A 17,211-nucleotide genomic window follows, 5' to 3' on the forward strand; every position below is an offset into this window, starting at 1 on the left:
ACTTTTACTTGTTGTTACATTACTCCACTGAGCTATAGAAAAGAAAATCAACATACTCGACTATAGCACTGTAAAGCACGTACAGAAGTCTGACAAACTACTCTGACGATATATAAAAACATAAAATCTACAGCTATGAAGTAAATCTGTTTACCATGTAGCATGAGGTGACCCGAAAGATTATTTTAACAATTTAATAACACATTCCATAAATTTTAAAACTTTCAAACATTAAGATTAAAAACTGATCTGTATAATCTTACACACACACACACACACGCACACGCACGCACGCACATCTGTTGAGGAATAAAAGCATCCACTCTGTCTTCTAATTATAGAATTATAGCGCAGCAGCTATTTAAAGCTCAGGTCACACACAGTTCTTACAGTAAGAACTGGGGCGCTGTTTACCACGCAGGAATTCATTAAATTAACATTTAGAGCAACAAACAGAAGGATTAACGCTGATAAAGACATCCTCCAAATTAAAATAAACTCATTTACATTTTATTTAAGCTTCATTTTAATGAAAGGATGAATCCAGCAGCTAAAGAGGCCTAGTTGTTTTCATGTTGACACAGTTTGAAACAGAACGTTTAAACGATGAGTCAAAAGAGAAAAAATCTGAACTAATTGTTACAGACGATACAACTATCAATCAATCATTAAACACAAAGAAAACAACAGATAAAGCTGCATCACTTCACTTCCAGCATACGTGACTCTTGATGTCTGCTCTGTTCCTGCCATAGAAGGAAGAGGACGTGGCCTGAGGCTTGACAGAGTTCAGCATTTTGTCTGTCGCCATCTTGTTTTTTTGGAAACAAAGGGAACATATATTTACAAGAGGTGCGCTGGAGAGAAGAGAGTTATATGTTACTTTGACTGATATTAAAACAGGCTTTCACCAAAATGCACTTCCTGAAAAAAATCAACAGACGACCTCTAAGAGTGTCTTTTAGTTCAACCTCCCCTGCTTTCTGGTCTGTGTGACTCTCAATGGGAGCATCAGTGACTAAATGAACATCATGCTGTGTTGAAGAAGACTTGAAACTAGAGATTGAGACCATAAACTCATTAGGAACATGTTTACTGAAGGAATAAAGAGAGAGAAGTATTTCCTTATATACTTACAATCAGACTCCTTTTTGCAGCCAGTAGAGTCGCCCCCTGCTGGACATTAGAAAGAATGCAGGTTCGAGGCACCTGGAGGCTACCTCCACTTCTTCTATTAAGCATATGGCCCAAGTCTTTATCTGCAACCTGACATCTTTATTGAAATACTTTCTTATACATTTCAAGTCTCATAATAACCCACATGAAAGACACATATTTGTGGTTATTGAGTTATATGCGAGATAGAGATCCAAAGGTAGAATGCAGGTCAGCTCAGTGTTAGCAGAATCATTGCTATTGTAATAAAAACAGACGTGTAGGGTGGATCTGTGTAAGATAGTCGGGCACCTCATGTCTTACAGCCTGCTGTGTGGGGTTAAAACAAATATTAAAATCTAATAAAGTTACATAGTGGTAAAGAATACAGGATCATCTTTAATGAAATGTTTAACCCCTTCACACTACAGTAGCTTTAGTTTTCAGTGTACAGTAATATTCACAAAGCTGACACCTCTGCCTGTAATCGTCTTGAACTGTGAAATAAAAGAGAGAAGTGCTGAGGATGTGCTGTACAGTGCATTATGAGATCATTAAGTTTGGGAGTCCATAAAGAATAAAGTTGAAGGCTGAAGGTGTGAGAGGGGTTCTGTGGTGAACATCATCGTCCTCTTGATCTGTAGAGGAAAGCCATCGGTCAACATTTTAATGACTCTGCCTGATGTTTTTTCTATCTTTGCAAAGATGCTCACATAAATAGAAATGCAGATGTGAGTCTAAATGAATAAGTGAGGAGGATATACTGCACCATGTGATCCTGTAACCCTGTGATGTGGCCCCTCTGAACGGTCCGCTCTCCTCAGGGCGTGGACGGTCTGTCCAAAGGTCAGTCTGACCCTCAGTAGATCTGCAACACATGTTCACACACAGATTGTATGACTGTGACTGCTCACGATACCAACATAAATATACCCAATATTAAAGAGAAACCCCTTTTACACCTGGACTCTGTTTTTACACATTTGAGGGTCTAAATGACCTCCAGGTTCAAAAACTTTTGGGATTGCTCCAGGAGATTTCTTCAGCAGAAACCGCTGTAACATCTCCCTCTTCAAAGCCACCAGACTCCACTGACAAAAACATTTTGATCTCTACACTTATTTCCACTGCTGCCTCCTTCAGTTGTTTTGATTGTGTTATTGAGTAACTTTACGATCTCCCTATGCAGTATTAGTGAAGTATAAAACAACTCAGAAAAAGCATCTTACACTTACATAAAAAAACTGATAGCTATTCAAGTGGCTGCTGGCTGAAGCAATCTACAGCAGCATTTTATAAACGTACATGCTCCTCATTTGTTAGTTTATGTTTTTGCGTGTTACACAAATATTGTGTTGTATCCAAACTAACAGTTTGAAACTCCAAAGTTATAAAACTCTTTAAATTACTGTTTTTATCAATGGAGTCTGGTTACTTTTTGAGCTGGCAGCACCTACTTTCTATAAAAAACAATGCAGTTCAGCGTTTTCAGCGCGCAGCGTCCTCAGCACAAAAAACGCCCTCAGCATAAGAGAGAATGTTTTTACTGTTTTTTGTCAGTTTTTTTGTCAGTTGAAAATAGTTCAACTTTTGGAACACTGCTGCGTCGTCAAGAAGAAGCTAGTTCTTTCGTTTTTTCGAGGGTACAGTTTCAAGGTTTAGAGCTGCTGCTAACGCCAGGACACGATTCCTTTACATTGTTTTTATGATTTCTTTGTTAAATGTCCTTGAATAAAAGCAAACATTAAGCATGCAGGGCAATTTAAAACAGACTTAACAGTCACTAGCAAGGGAAGCAGAGGAGCCACCAGACCACTTATGTTACCTTGCAACAGTAAGCTGGTGAGAAGCGCTCTGAAATTGAGGTTGTAAGCGCTGCCAAAAGATCGGCTGTAGCTAAATAAAAAAACAGGGCTCAGGTTTAAAAAATACTTAAATTACTCTTTGATTTAAATGTTTTAGATACAAGAATGTTGAGCAGGCGTTACTGTCACAAACGTACTGTCCAGGACATCGACCACATGGTGTGTGTTCTGTTGGAGGCTGCTGTGCCACTGGTTGAGGGCGATACAGCCGACACCTCCCAAACTCAGCAGCAGAGCGGTCTCCAGAGGTTTCTCCAGGGCCAGCCGTCCTGAACTGCATACGAGAGAGACAGTGAGATTATGAGCAATTTATTCTCATCCACATAGTTTATATTAATTAACTTGATGTGGACAAAAGTGATCACTATGAAAGGGTTTGGCTACAGACAAAAGACTATTATAAGTGAATCTAGTAAAACACACCAGAGGGTAAAAAAGAGTGAAAAAGGGTTAGAACAGATTTGTTTGAGGTGTTACCTCTTGTGCATGTCCAGGTTTGCTTGTCGAACCGAGCTGGCCTTGTTCTGAACCAGGTCAAAGAGCAGAGCCACGCGGCACTCTGAGGAAAAAACATCATCATCGTTATTACAAAGAAAACTGATGTTTGTTCATAAAAATGTTTGTTGTGAATTGTGAATCAGTCTTTGTGAAGTGTTTGCCACACATGCTCATATCAGTATGAAAGTAGGGTTTTAGTGCAGCGGTAGTGGCGATCCATCATGTCACAGAGCCAAAGTCTTCCTCAGCAGCTCTCTCCAGCAGAAACAGACTGTTACTGAAACACAGTCCATCTATTATTAGACCACAAAACAGACATTTAGACCTGACCTATAGGTGTGACACCAGGTGTGTGTCAGCCAGGTCGTCTGCCCTCTTCTCGATACATCAGTAAGTATAGGCAGTGCCTCGCAGCTATTCTGACTGACTTCTTATACAGTCACAGTAAAGAGTGTGTCTGAAGAGACACTGCTGCCCCCTCCTCTCTGTCAAGCAGACGCCTGGGGCCAAAACGAAGGTCCATCCAGTCATCCATTCATCACAGGAGCAGTACAACAATGGAGCGTTGTCATGTTAGGGGGTAATATCATGAAGTAAAGATAAAGCAGCAGAGGTCCCCGATAAGACAGGAGTGCAGCTGGTGCTGCAGACAGACGGACACAAATCTGCCATCACCTAATCAGATCCTGGTGGCCAATTAAGCGGAGACGGTCCGAGTGCGCTGTAAAGTAACAGCTGGAATTCAGAGCATGGTGTCAGTCACACTATAGTTAGCAGCACTAACGCCACGCTGGCAGGAGGCACATATGTGTGGCCCGGAGGATGTATAAGGCTGGCCTGACACTGTCAGTCAAACTGGATAAAGTCCACCGAACATCTGACCACCTGTGTTTGCTGTGAAACAGAGGAAAACAGCCATGAAGAGGAAGCCATACTTGTTTTAGGAGATATGTTTGAAGGCGATCATGGGCAGTTTATCGTATGTGTCAAAAGTACTGAGGGAGAGAAAAGGCCTCCTTTAGCTGTGTTCAGACAAAATGCAAAGTTGTTTTATTGCCAAGTTGTTCTCCCATGAGTCAGGCAGCGGCATCATTGTGCACTTCATCACAGTTAACTTCCCCTCATCGCGGTGTCTGGATGAACTCTCCTGCTGCTTCCAGCTCCTTGAGGCTGACCAGTGCCCGGTGTGATGAGCTGTTACCTACAATAACTACATCATGATGCTGATTTATTAAAAGTAAAAATTAATGTTTTGTCAGGTCTGTCCAAGAGATGACGTGCAAATAACTTTTAAAATGACTTTTTTTTAAATGGGGTTTGGATTCACAGTTTCTGATGTCGGCGCAGGGCGTCAGCAGAGTCAATGCTGATAGGCTTCGAGGACAAATGATTCAAGTGAATTCAAGTGATTCACAAAGGTCGGGAAACATTTGCGCTGTTAACATGTTTGCATTGACTTTCTATTTAATCGCGCAACATAAAAATTTTGCTTCATTTTTGTCTAAACACATCAACCTTAATGAAAGAGACTTCTTTTAAATAATTTAATACATATTATACAATAACAACATTTTCTCTGACTCATTAATGAACCGATAAAATATTGTCTCTTGCCTTGTTGTCTTGTATGTGTAATCACCTGATAGGATTAAAAGACCAACATAAATACAGTGTTCCTCTGTCTTCAGGAGATCTTCTCAGTTAATCTGTTCTTACAGGATCTTATTGAAGTTGTGTAAATGCTGCAGCAGGGCTCCGGTACATTAGAACAGGGGTATTTCTATACACACCCACTCAGAGAGTAAGACTCCATTTACTGCTCACATACATTTCAATCAGTCATTCATTGCAGTATTTTGCCACTTGTTTGTCCTTCTTATCCACCTTTTAAAAAGTCAAGACTGTCATCAAATATTTTAAGCGTCTGATGTCTGTGTAATTTGTCAGGTGTTGTTAAATCAGAGTGTTTGGTTGTTATCCTCATTATTTTGTGTGTTTTTTACGTTTCTGAGAGGGTCTAGATGTAGTGAGAACGGGCTGACAGAAGTAAACCAAAATAGCAACCGCTATGTTATTTGATGAGAGTAGCCTGCTGTCATTAATAATAGACGAAAGTTTGTGATGGACGGAGTAATGAGTTTGTTATTTAGGGAGGTGTTTCACATTAACAATGGATGTCTGTGTTGCTGCTCTCGTGTCTAAACAGCACAGAGACTGCCCTTCTCAAAGTTACCAACGACCTCCTCCTCTCCTCTGACACCCACTCCCTTAATATCCTCATCCTTCTCGACCTTACTGCAGCCTTCGACACCATTAATCACTCCATTCTTCTCACCCGCCTTGAATCCTCCCTCAGCATCAATGGAACTGCCCTCTCCTGGTTCAAATCATACCTCTCCAACCGCCACCAGTTTATAAGCATCAACAAATCCACCTCTAAAACAGTCCCTCTCTCTCAAGGCATCCCCTAAGGCTCAGTGCTCGGTCCCCTCCTCTTCATCCTGTATATGCTTCCCCTTGGTCACATCAAACGCCGCCATGGACTCCACTTTCACTGTCACGCCGACGACACCCAGCTCTACATCTCCACCAAATCCATCACTGCTGCAACTCACTCCACCATCACAGACTGCATTACAGACATCAAAACCTGGATGCAAGCAAACTTTCTCAAATTCAACAGCAACAAATCAGAAATCCTCATCATCGGTCCCAAATCACTCATCTCATCCTGCCCGGCTTCACCCTTCGTATCGATGGCTCCACTGTTCCTGCGTCCACCCACATCCGCAACCTTGGTGTCATTTTCGACCAATCTCTCACATTTGAACCTCACGTCAACTACATCACCAAAACTGCCTTCTTCCACCTCAAAAACATTTCCCGTCTTCGCCCCTCCCTCACCTTCTCAGCTGCTGAAACACTCATTCACGCCTTCATCACCTCACGACTGGACTATTGCAATAGCATTCTCTATGGCACATCCTCCACAATCCTTAATAAACTCCAGTACATCCAAAACTCTGCGGCCCGTCTGCTCACCCACTGTTGCACCAGAGACCACATCACCCCTGTCCTACAACCCCTCCACTGGCTTCCCATCAAATTTTGTATACAATTCAAAATCCTGCTTGTCACCTACAAGGCCCTTCACAATCTTGCCCCCTCCTACCTCACCGACCTCCTTCTCCAATACACCCCCACCCGCAACCTAAGATCGACTGATGCCAACCTCCTCACCCCTCTCACCCGAACCAAATACCGGACCTGGGGGGACAGAGCCTTTTCCACTGCTGCCCCCTCCCTCTGGAACTCTCTCCCCAACAACTCAGAACCTCTCCCTCTCTTCCTTCCTTTAAAACCGCACTCAAAACCCACCTATTTAAATCTGCTTTTAACCAATGACCTGTTATTTGTGCATCGTATATGTTCTTAATGTATTTAATGTATTTTGTTGCTTCTGTTCTTTCTTTTATGTAAAGTGCCTTTGAGTACCTTTTAAAGCGCTATATAAATAAAATGTATTATTATTATTATTATTATTATTAAACACACTGAAACAAACCAAAGCATGAAGCAGACCTGCACAAAGCGTCTAACATAAAAAACATACATTTATTCATAAAACAGCTCCAAGGTCCTGACCTCGGAAGAACATGCAGTGCGTGTGTGTGTGTGTGTGTGTGTGTGTGTGTGTGCGCGTTCACTGTACCAGACAGATTGAGGGCCGCTAGTTTTCCAGGTGGAACGTTTGCCATGAAGCGCTCCATCCCAAGGTAGATGAAGGCACTGCACCTGCTCAGCAGCTGCTGCATCTCAGACAGGCTGCAGACATAACAGAGAGGGTGAGCAGTGCAGAAATGATCAGGTGTGTATGCAAACGGCACACAAAGACTTTTGGTTGCTGTGCTTTAATTCTCTAACCTGGGTGTTTGCTTGCTGCCCATGAAGCCCTCCCACAGGTGCGTGAGCTGCTGACTGTGGGTTTCCAAAATCTCCTCCATCCTCTGGCTCAGGCTGCTCCCCTCTGTGACAGATTGACAACACACATATATCATGATTCTACAAGGTTGTGACACTTACTAGGAGGTGAAATCTGACTCATATGAAGTCGAAAAAACTAGATTTCTTTGGTGGTTAGGAAAGTAGAATGTGTTTATATGACAACCTCACTCCAGTATTTTTAACCCTGGGCTCTGTCATCATATATGTTGGAGTCTAAATTACAAATAAGAACAAACGTTTTTGAATTGTTTCAGTAGATTGCTTCAGACAGCAGCTGTGAAACGGGCTGTAATGGCTGCAACGTAATCCTCAGAGGTAAATGCTCCTGAACCGTCCACTAAAAGTTCTTGTTGTTTCCACTGACAGGCTCAGATTATTATTCTAAGTGTGTGACAACATCACAGAAAGGATCCCTACAGAGATAGAACTTTTTGTTACAGAGGAAGATGATTTTTTTTAACCACAAACTGACGTTACATCGCTCTCTGCAAACACACCAGACTCCATTGACAAAAAGAGCAACTCTAAGATGAAGAACACACAAATTGCCTGTGGACTGCTGCTTTAATCGGTAAGATTGTTTGTGTTATTGTGTGGCGGCAGTCGTTTCCAAAACATTTGGTCATTTCGACCCAAAAATATGTAAAAATGGGGCGCAGGTTAAAAAATACGGGACATACCCTTTAAAGGGCTGCAAAGATGAAATTCAGAGTCCACTGTGGTCAAGTCTGAACCACACAACCGATACAGAACTCAAAGGGAAAAGCAGCTGCTGTCGAGCTATAAGGTGCTATAACTGATCAATAACAACAAGTGTGTGATGCATTCTCTTACCAAAGCTGCCTTCATTGTGAGTGTCGACAATATCTGTTGATTCATGTTAAGAATACTGTTTGTACATTAGCTCAACTAAATCACAAGAACAGTCAGTTTAAGAAACAGAAAAAGATACATTTGAAGTTTCGTGTGTCCACTGGGAAGGTGTTAGAGGGCAACGCACGATTCACAGGTACCTGGGAAAATACATTAAAGTTACAAGTTACAAACACATGCATGCAAAAATTGTCTGTAGCACACATGTATCTGCAAATAGCAGCTGCCAGAGAGAGTGTGAGAGCGGAGTTGAAGACAGTGTGAAGAAATGAAAGTAAAGGGGGGCTGGTGGAAAAATAGACATGTTGCATGACAGAAGATAAATGCTGTGAAGCTAGAAATGGGATCTTTATGAAAACACATTATGTAATTGATTGAAAAGGCACAGTTAAAAGGGGGAGAGGAACTTAAATTACTGCCAGTGCTGACAGCAGGTAAAAGTAATATTGCCGTCTGTATCTGGCAGACGCAGACTAATTTACTGAACTCACCACTTTGATGGCGTGGCTTTGATCTGCCTTCGCCTTCGTTCCTCTGCCACCTTTGGTCTCCTTTTTGTTGTCACTTTCAACTGACACAAACAGGAAGCAGAATGAATACGTACACTCGTCTGTCAGATAGATTACACAGCATTTGGACGGCTGTCTGCAAAGTCAATGACATTTATTGGTGAGTGTAGAAATGTTGTCAAAGTTTCCTCATGAACTGAAACGTCCCCTGAATATTAAAGCATCGACGACTGATTCAGCGCTGTTTTTACATTTTACAACCAGAAATAATGTTTCTTTATAAATGAATCAATGTGTCAACCTTTCTGCAGACACACTGAAGTAGTAATCCTCAAGGGCTTTAATGTGACTTTTGGTTTTTGTTGTCCTTTCATCCATCCTCTATAGTGGGCAGATATTCAGAAGCCCTTTTAGTACCATGTTCAAACTGCCAGGCTGCAGAACCAAGAAGCATCTCTGAGTAACACTTTATCCTTTAATTCTTAGAAAACCAGAGAGGGAAAAACTGATGTAAGATCTAAATAACCTGTTGGAGAAACTACAACTCAGATTTCATGATATTGAATTTTGCACGTTATTTCACAAAATAAAGTTTGTCAGTATTACAAGATACAATAGGAAAGGCATAAATTCCTCGTCAGCAGCAGTGTAGTCGAGTCACCAAACCTCGATTCCGAGTCGAGTCTCGAGTTGCCAAAGAAGAATACGAGTCGAGTCTGAGTCGAGTCCAAGTCCGAGTCCTCAAGGTTTAATTATGATCAAACTACGCTGAGCTTTAACTCTCCATCATCTGTGACCCTCATGTTTATGTACTCAGGTCTTAGCGGGGCTGATTGTATTAAAACATGGAGCCAAATGATCAATTAACGATTATAAAAACAGATTTAAACTGTTATAAACTAACAGGACAGAGGAAACTCCAGAGAGAACTGAATAAACTTTTAAAATAAAAACTTTGAAGACAGCTCTGATGGAGCTCAGGATTTATAAGTTTCCCTCCAAACTATTTCACTGTGTGAACCTTGACTGACCGTGGGACCTTTTTTATGTGCGTTTATAAGCATCAGATTTGGACTGATCCTGTCTGCGTATCTAGAGATTTAAATTCTGAATGAAGTTACAGCGCTGTGTATCGTGCGTAGGTGCTGCTGCTACTGCGGTGCGATCACTGCAGGCGTCTAATAAACTCTAAAATACCTGTAATCACCCACCATTAACCAAAATTCTACTTTATGAAGAGCCTGTTAGCCCATCCACAGGTATATGACTGCAATCTGCGCATCACTGCGACACACCCAATGCTGCATACACGTATCTACAAATGTACAGTGTGACAGTAACGTAGTGGCACATTGAACGTTGGTTTAAGTAAGCAGATTTTCTTTTTGGCACTCAGAAAATATCCCAGTAGCTTTCTGACATCCACTGTAAAATCTGTGAAAGCAAAATGCACGGCGCCCCTTTAGGCATCCTGGCAGGAACTGTTGCTGAGACGGCGAGTGAACGTGCATGCAGGTGAACACAAATAATTATGCTCCACTCCAAATTCCGAGTCTGAATGCCGTCAATGCAGTCAGAGTCCAAGTCCGAATCATCACTGCTCGAGTCCAAGTCGTGTCACAAGTCCTCATAATCAGGACTCGAATCTTACTCCAAGTCCTGGTCTTGATTCCTACAACACTGGTTAACAGTTATGTTAGCTAGCTAATGCTAATCTTAGCTGTGACGCAGTTGAGTGTTAGAATGAGCTGTATTTAATCTGTAATTAAAATGTTGTTAAAGCTTGAAATATGTTCCAACAGCCCTCGAGATTTTCATTATCTCTCATTATTTTCAGTTCCTTGTCAGATGAGAAGCGGTTTAAAGGTTTGGTTGGGTTTGTTTTAGGTGTGGTTGTAAGAGGAACTTACCAATACTAAGTGTACTACGTACAGTAGATAACAGTCAGCACGGCCCTGTAAGGAGAAGCTGGAGCTAAGATAAACACCGCTGCAGACGGGTCACGAGTATCACGTACTTTAGTTACTTAAAAGAACCCTACATGTAGACAAAGATTTAATTTTAAGTGTACATGTTTGTTTAGAAATACCTCAGCCAGGACATTGCATTTCATCTCGAGGTGTCAGCTGTTAGCTGGCTCGCTGCTGACTCACCCCGACCTTGTAAATTGTCTAATTAATGGACGCCATAGAAGCTCCCTTACTATAACACCAGCTACTCATCGCTCTGTTAGAACTGATCAAATAATACCATGATGCTTCACTAAAGAAAGAAGCGATTGTAGGTGTATCGAGGTTCTGACATGGTGTTTTACTCGGAGCTGAAGGAGCATGATCAGGTTAGACGTTAAGTGTTGCACCAGACTTAACAAGCAGGTACGTAAATCTGCTAGTGTTCCCCAAAATATCTGCTTGTGTGTAAAACAGTGAATCCCTGAGTTTATCTTAAGAGGACCAACAGGCCAGCATACGTGAATTCTGTCATGAATCCTGTAGTTTGAATTAGGACTGATGTTTTATTTTTCAACAACATCAGGACAGATGTTATTATAAAGGCAAACAGTCCCACCTGAAGGCAGTCTCCCACCTGAAGGCAGTCTTTTTATAGTCTGTGCTAATTTGTCCTGTGCATACTTCATGCAAAGCACTGCACAGAATAACAAATCGCTCTTTCAAAAGTGGTTTCCGGCACTATATCTTCCTGACACAATGGTAAACTGTAGATGTCAAAATTATGGTAATGATGGTCCGGAGAAAAAACACTTGTTCTGGTCTCATCATCACCTCGTGTTTGATCCAGACTCTGAAAGGTGTTTTAGGAAATACACGCTCTAGTTGTTTCCTGTCTGTGGCATATGCAAGTGTCAAGTGACACACACACGCACACACATGTACACTAGTTAAACAGTAACCTTTGAAGGTTCATTTATGTTATGCAAATGATTCAACCTTTAAAAAGGTAAGGAGTCTGCAGCCTTCTGTGCTCTTTCTAACCCTTTTCTTTTCTCTCCAAAATAATTATGTGCCTTCTTCCCCCGCAAGAGTGGAAGCATCCCTGCCGAAAACAACATTTCTTTGGATTAAAGCTCATAGTGGAGCCCCTACAATAAAACAAGGAGAGACTGGAGAGGGACACAATGTGGAAAGAGATGGGAATTAAAATGACGCTCATCTTTTTCAGATGTTTTGCTTTTTAACTGAAAGGTGCTTCTAAACTGATATTTAATCCGATTCTGTCCTCACACATCACAACAGTTTGTTTCCTGCTCCAGAAAAACCAACCCTGCTGATGACACAGCCTCTGGAGGAGATGGCCAGCAGACAATGTGATAAGCAATGAAGTCGAGTCCAGGACCTTTCTTTTCTGTGGACAGGTATTTTTATTATGGTGATTGTGGTCCACGTCTGTTGCTCGACAAAAGCACCTTTCACCTGCATACAACCACAGTCTGCTCATACGTGCTCGGGGGGGTCAGAGGGCTTACCTAATTAGCAAACTGTGCATGAGCTCATCTGTATTAAAAACGCAGTGTGCTTGCACAACACAACAAAAAACAGTCATGCAGGCCAACAGGGGTGACTCTACTCTACTTTGGATTACAGTTTAAACCTACAGTTTGGAACTTATCCCACTCCTGGCAATGTGATTAATTACACGAACAGTCTCTGTGTGCTTATGACGCTTCCTTTCCTTGTCCTGTCCGCGCTCTCCAACAAGGTCAGAAGACACCGATTGTTACCTGCGTCTGTCTTCGCATGTATCTCTCTGATCCCTCCTCTGAACTCTGAGTTTGTGTGGACAAAGCCGTACCTCTGTCCTGTACATGTGTAACAAGTTCACATTTTTCACAATCTCATCATGCTTTCTTTTAACATTCAAACTTGCTGTGAACCTCTGCCATGTAAAATATATAAAAAAGGCTGATTCTGCAGTGCAAAGTTAACTGCCTCATATGACACCTACCCCTCCCCCAATCAATCTATAATCTATTTCAAATAATCAGTCTTGTCGCTGATAGTCTGGTTTGCTTTTGTAACTCATATAGAAGCATCAGAATTAATTTCTAAAGCTAAAAACTCCTCACAGAAGCTTAAAGTGTTTTTATCAACAAACCCTCTCCTGACGAACTCTGTGTCCGACACCAGCGCTTTAGCAGCATGAACCTACAGCATCTCAGAGATCAGGCAGTTTGATCCTTTCAGTCTGAATTGCTCCAGCAGGCATAGCAGAATGGCCACAGTTAATGGACATCCACTTTAGCAGAGCAAGCCTCAGTGTTCACGGATGTCCGCATGAACTTCTGCATGCCAGCAGGATGTGAAATGACCTTTCTCTCCTGAACAAATTCCATTTCTATGGTTGGCTGCCTGCAGTCAAAAGCCAGGCGTCACCACGCTTTTGTAAGGGTGAGCCATTATTTACTGGAATATGATGAGGAATTATTTGAGGCAAACATCCAGTGTTTAGACTGTAAGAAAATCCCACTCAGTCACACAGCGTGATCTCATTCTCACCTCAAGACACCTGATGTTTCACAGGATCTATGACTCAGAGGTGAGCCACATTAAAAAGCCCTTAGGACTCTGCGCTCCGTCAGTGCATACATTGGTATTTTTGGAGTATTTTACAAGGCTAAATATCTTTCTAAATATCTGTGCAACGGAAACTGAAAGGTCATGTTAAAGTATTAAAAATTGTGTTTAAACAGATTTTAAAACTACAGAAATCTAACACTTCTTTTCATCTTATTTTGTTCAATGCTTTTTTAACATTTCAGGGGTCATTTTAACTCTACACAGCACCTACATTGGACATTTTTCCTATTGTGATGTCATTTCTTTGAGTATCTTTAAATACTTTATATCCCATTAAATCTATAAACATTACAGGCTATGAAAGTTATTTTATCTGTACTGTAGCTGCTTTCAGCCCTCGTGTGAGCAGCATCTTTTACAACACACGTAAAGTCACATAATGACGTCATCAATGAACGTTTGGGGTGATGACACATGAGTAAAATCTTATCTGCAAAAATAATTGATGCTATATCTGTTTGTTTTTGTCTAGATCACCTCCATCGCCTCAGGATTTTGTTTAAGAGATGTGACTTGCTCCTGTGAGGAGTTTTTCACTGGTTATCAAACGGACTGAAATTAATTCTGATGACTCTATATGAGCTACAAAAGCAAACACGACCATCAGTGACAAGAATTAGTCATGTAGTTATTTTTAATGCCTGAACCTGCTGGCGGGGGGGTGGGTGTCAGATGAAGCGATAACCTGCTCGCTGCCTTTGTTTACATTTTCCAGGGCAAATATTTAAAGGTAGTGATACATGTGACTGTTAGAGAAAGCAGGATGAGATTTTGTGTTAAAACCACGACTTAAGCATGAACAGGACAAAATCAGCAAAAAGATAAGAGGTACGGCTTTGTCCACAGGGGGGCGCCAACACCAACACAAACTGAAAGTTCCTCACAGGAGCTTTAATAAAACCAACAAATAAGTGATTAAACTGTAAGAAGTGAAAAATACAAATACTATGTCGTCTTTTATGTTCCTTCCACTTCATCACACAGAAGTACAAATTTTAGTCTCCAACTTAGGACACAAGTGGTTTCTTGGAAATGAACAAAGGAAATTGTGGAAATGAGTGAGCACAGACTTGATTAAAGCTTCTTTGGCCAATTAACAAAGTATTAGTCCTGCAGCAATTTAAAGTGGTGACTCAGTAATTAGAACAGGTTGAATGGATGTTGAGCAGGCGGGTCTGAAATCATGTGAAGTCATTTGCACTTCCATACTCTAACAGGTTTCTAATAATACCTGTGTTATATAAAGTACTGCATTAGTCATGTCTGGTGTTTACATTGATAACTTGATTTCACAGGATTAATGCGTCCCATTTCAATGTTCATGTACACGCATGTGGACAAGCATGCGTGTCCCTGATAACCTCTGTAACTAAAGACAACAAGTCACAAGGCTGTTAATGACGTTTCCTCGAGCACTCCGGGCTAACTGATGCTTTTTTTGGAACCTTTTAGTCACATCCTTTAGTCATGAAAATGTCTTTCACTCCAGTGTAAAATCAAGTATTATATTTTCTGCAATTTCCTGAACAAAAAAAAACAAATAAATTAATAATAATTTTCACCCTTCCAGATTCACCCAAAAACAACACCATAATGTTTTTTTTCAAATGTTTGTTTTTTCAATGGAGTTTGGATCAACAGTTTGTAATGCAACTGGAGTGTCTCAGTGCTGATAGGCTTTTGCAAAACAACGTCATAGGAATTTCACGCTGAAGTTGAATATAACTTTAATTTATGTATTCGTGTGGATCGCTTGGCGTGCCCCTGGGTCAATGCATGGGCTGTAAGAGGACTGTGCAAAGAATCTGCTTCGCTTGTAGTATGTAAACACCGTTAAATTAGCATGTTCATGGGAATGATTAGAAACCATGACACAGCATGTTTTTAAAATGGGTCTGCATGTGTGTCTCTGGTACCTTTCTGTGCTTCTTCTCTGTTCAGGCGACTGTGGAGAAGCTGCAGGGAGAAGTCTCGGGACACAGAAGTCAGGCCGTCCTGCTGCAGGATGGACAAAGCTTCCAGCGGCAACTCCAGCAACTTCCTGTCTGCCAGCAACACCACACACTGCCCGGGATCTGCTGCGGATTTCACTGCACGCACACACACACAAAAGAGAGCACATTTTCTGATATATAAATATAACAGCTAACTAGCCCATAATGTCTCACTGGCACATGGCGATGCTTCAAACAGCTCTGTAGTGGTATTATAATCCTCACTGCTTAATATTATGTGAGTTTATCAATGTGCACCACATTAATCACATATATAGCCACAGCACCGGCCTGAGGGCGACGAGCTGCAGCCTGCTGAATAGAAACCTGCTGATGGGATGCCGTTAAACAGATAGGATCACAGCAGATGAAGGAAAAGTGGTTCATATGATACACTATAAAGATTAACACAAGGCCCTGAGGGTGTCGCAGACAATCACATTCACGCCTCCTTTACCTGCACTCTCTTTCTCCTCTTTATCTTTGGTCTTGGTCTCAGGGACAGGAAGTGATGTAGCCGGGGGCCTGAGGGAGGGAGGACAGGTGAGGATCAGTTGGGCTACACTTCCTCATGTCTGACAAGTCCGAAAATTGAAACAGATAGTGTAAGATGTGGAAGAGTGTACGTAATGAAGACACAGAGCACTTACACTGAACAAAAATATAAACGCAACACTTTTGTTTTTGCTCCCATTTTTCATGAGCTGAACTCAAAGATCTAAGACTTTTTCTATGAACACAAAAGGCCTATTTCTCTCAAATATTGTTCACACATTTGTCTAAATCTGTGTTAGTGAGCACTTCTCCTTTGCCGAGATAATCCATCCACCTCACAGGTGTGGCATATCAAGATGCTGATTAGACAGCATGATTATTGCACAGGTGTGCCTTAGGCTGGCCACAATAAAAGGCCACTCTAAAATGTGCAGTTTTATCACACAGCACAATGCCACAGATGTCGCAAGTTTTGAGGGAGCCGGTAATTGGCATGCTGACTGCAGGAATGTCCACCAGAGCTGTTGCCCGTGAATTAAATGTTCATTTCTCTACCATAAGCCGTCTCCAAAGGCGTTTCAGAGAATTTGGCAGTACGGTACTCAGTGATAGAGTCGGTCGTCTTTCAATCGGAAGGTCGGCGGTTCGATCCCCAGCTCCCTCAGGCTACATGTCGAAGTGTCCTTGGGCAAGACACTGAACCCCAAATTGATCCCCGTGGCATAGCCAACGGGTATGAATGTGATATCTGATTGACAGTTGGGCACTTTACGTAGCAGCCTCTGCCATCAGTGTATGAATGGGTGAATGTGATATGTAGTGTAAAAGCAGCTTTGAGTGGTCGCAAAGACTAGAAAAGCGCTATATAAGTACAGTCCATTTACCATTTACCATTTACATCCAACCAGCCTCACAAAAGCAGACCACGTGTAACCACAGCAGCCCAGGACCTCCACATCCAGCATCTTCACCTCCAAGATCGTCTGAGACCAGCCACCCAGACAGCTGCAGCAACAATCGGTTTGCATAACCAAAGAATTTCTGCACAAACTGTCAGAAACCGTCTCAGGGAAGCTCATCAGCATGCTCATCGTCCTCACCGGGGTCTCGACCTGACTGCAGTTCGTCGTCATAACCGACTTGAGTGGGCAAATGCTCACATTCGATGGCGTCTAGCACTTTGGAGAGGTGTTCTCTTCACGGATGAATCCCGGTTTTCACT

General features: G+C 41.9%; 1 protein-coding gene across 1 annotated transcript in view; it reads right to left on the reverse strand.

The window, feature by feature from the left end:
* Positions 1–1,652: 1,652 nt before the first annotated feature.
* LOC138588869 (cilia- and flagella-associated protein 46) overlaps positions 1,653–17,211 on the reverse strand; it is an 81,478-nt gene continuing 65,919 nt past the window's right edge. The window contains exons 50-60 of the mRNA XM_069659115.1: positions 15,952–16,019; positions 15,417–15,590; positions 8,888–8,967; positions 8,476–8,536; positions 8,358–8,390; positions 7,443–7,545; positions 7,231–7,343; positions 3,498–3,579; positions 3,158–3,294; positions 1,925–2,023; positions 1,653–1,793 (exon numbers count right to left, since the gene is read on the reverse strand). Of these exons, the coding sequence (XP_069515216.1) occupies positions 1,699–1,793; positions 1,925–2,023; positions 3,158–3,294; positions 3,498–3,579; positions 7,231–7,343; positions 7,443–7,545; positions 8,358–8,390; positions 8,476–8,536; positions 8,888–8,967; positions 15,417–15,590; positions 15,952–16,019 (1,045 nt within the window). The 3' untranslated portion in view covers positions 1,653–1,698. The remainder of the gene's footprint in view (positions 1,794–1,924; positions 2,024–3,157; positions 3,295–3,497; positions 3,580–7,230; positions 7,344–7,442; positions 7,546–8,357; positions 8,391–8,475; positions 8,537–8,887; positions 8,968–15,416; positions 15,591–15,951; positions 16,020–17,211) is intronic.

This window comes from Semicossyphus pulcher, unplaced genomic scaffold, assembly GCF_022749685.1.
Source record: "Semicossyphus pulcher isolate SPU_LCO1_2020_fin unplaced genomic scaffold, fSemPul1.0.p SCAF_12, whole genome shotgun sequence".
In the NCBI taxonomy this organism is placed as follows: domain Eukaryota; kingdom Metazoa; phylum Chordata; class Actinopteri; order Labriformes; family Labridae; genus Semicossyphus; species Semicossyphus pulcher.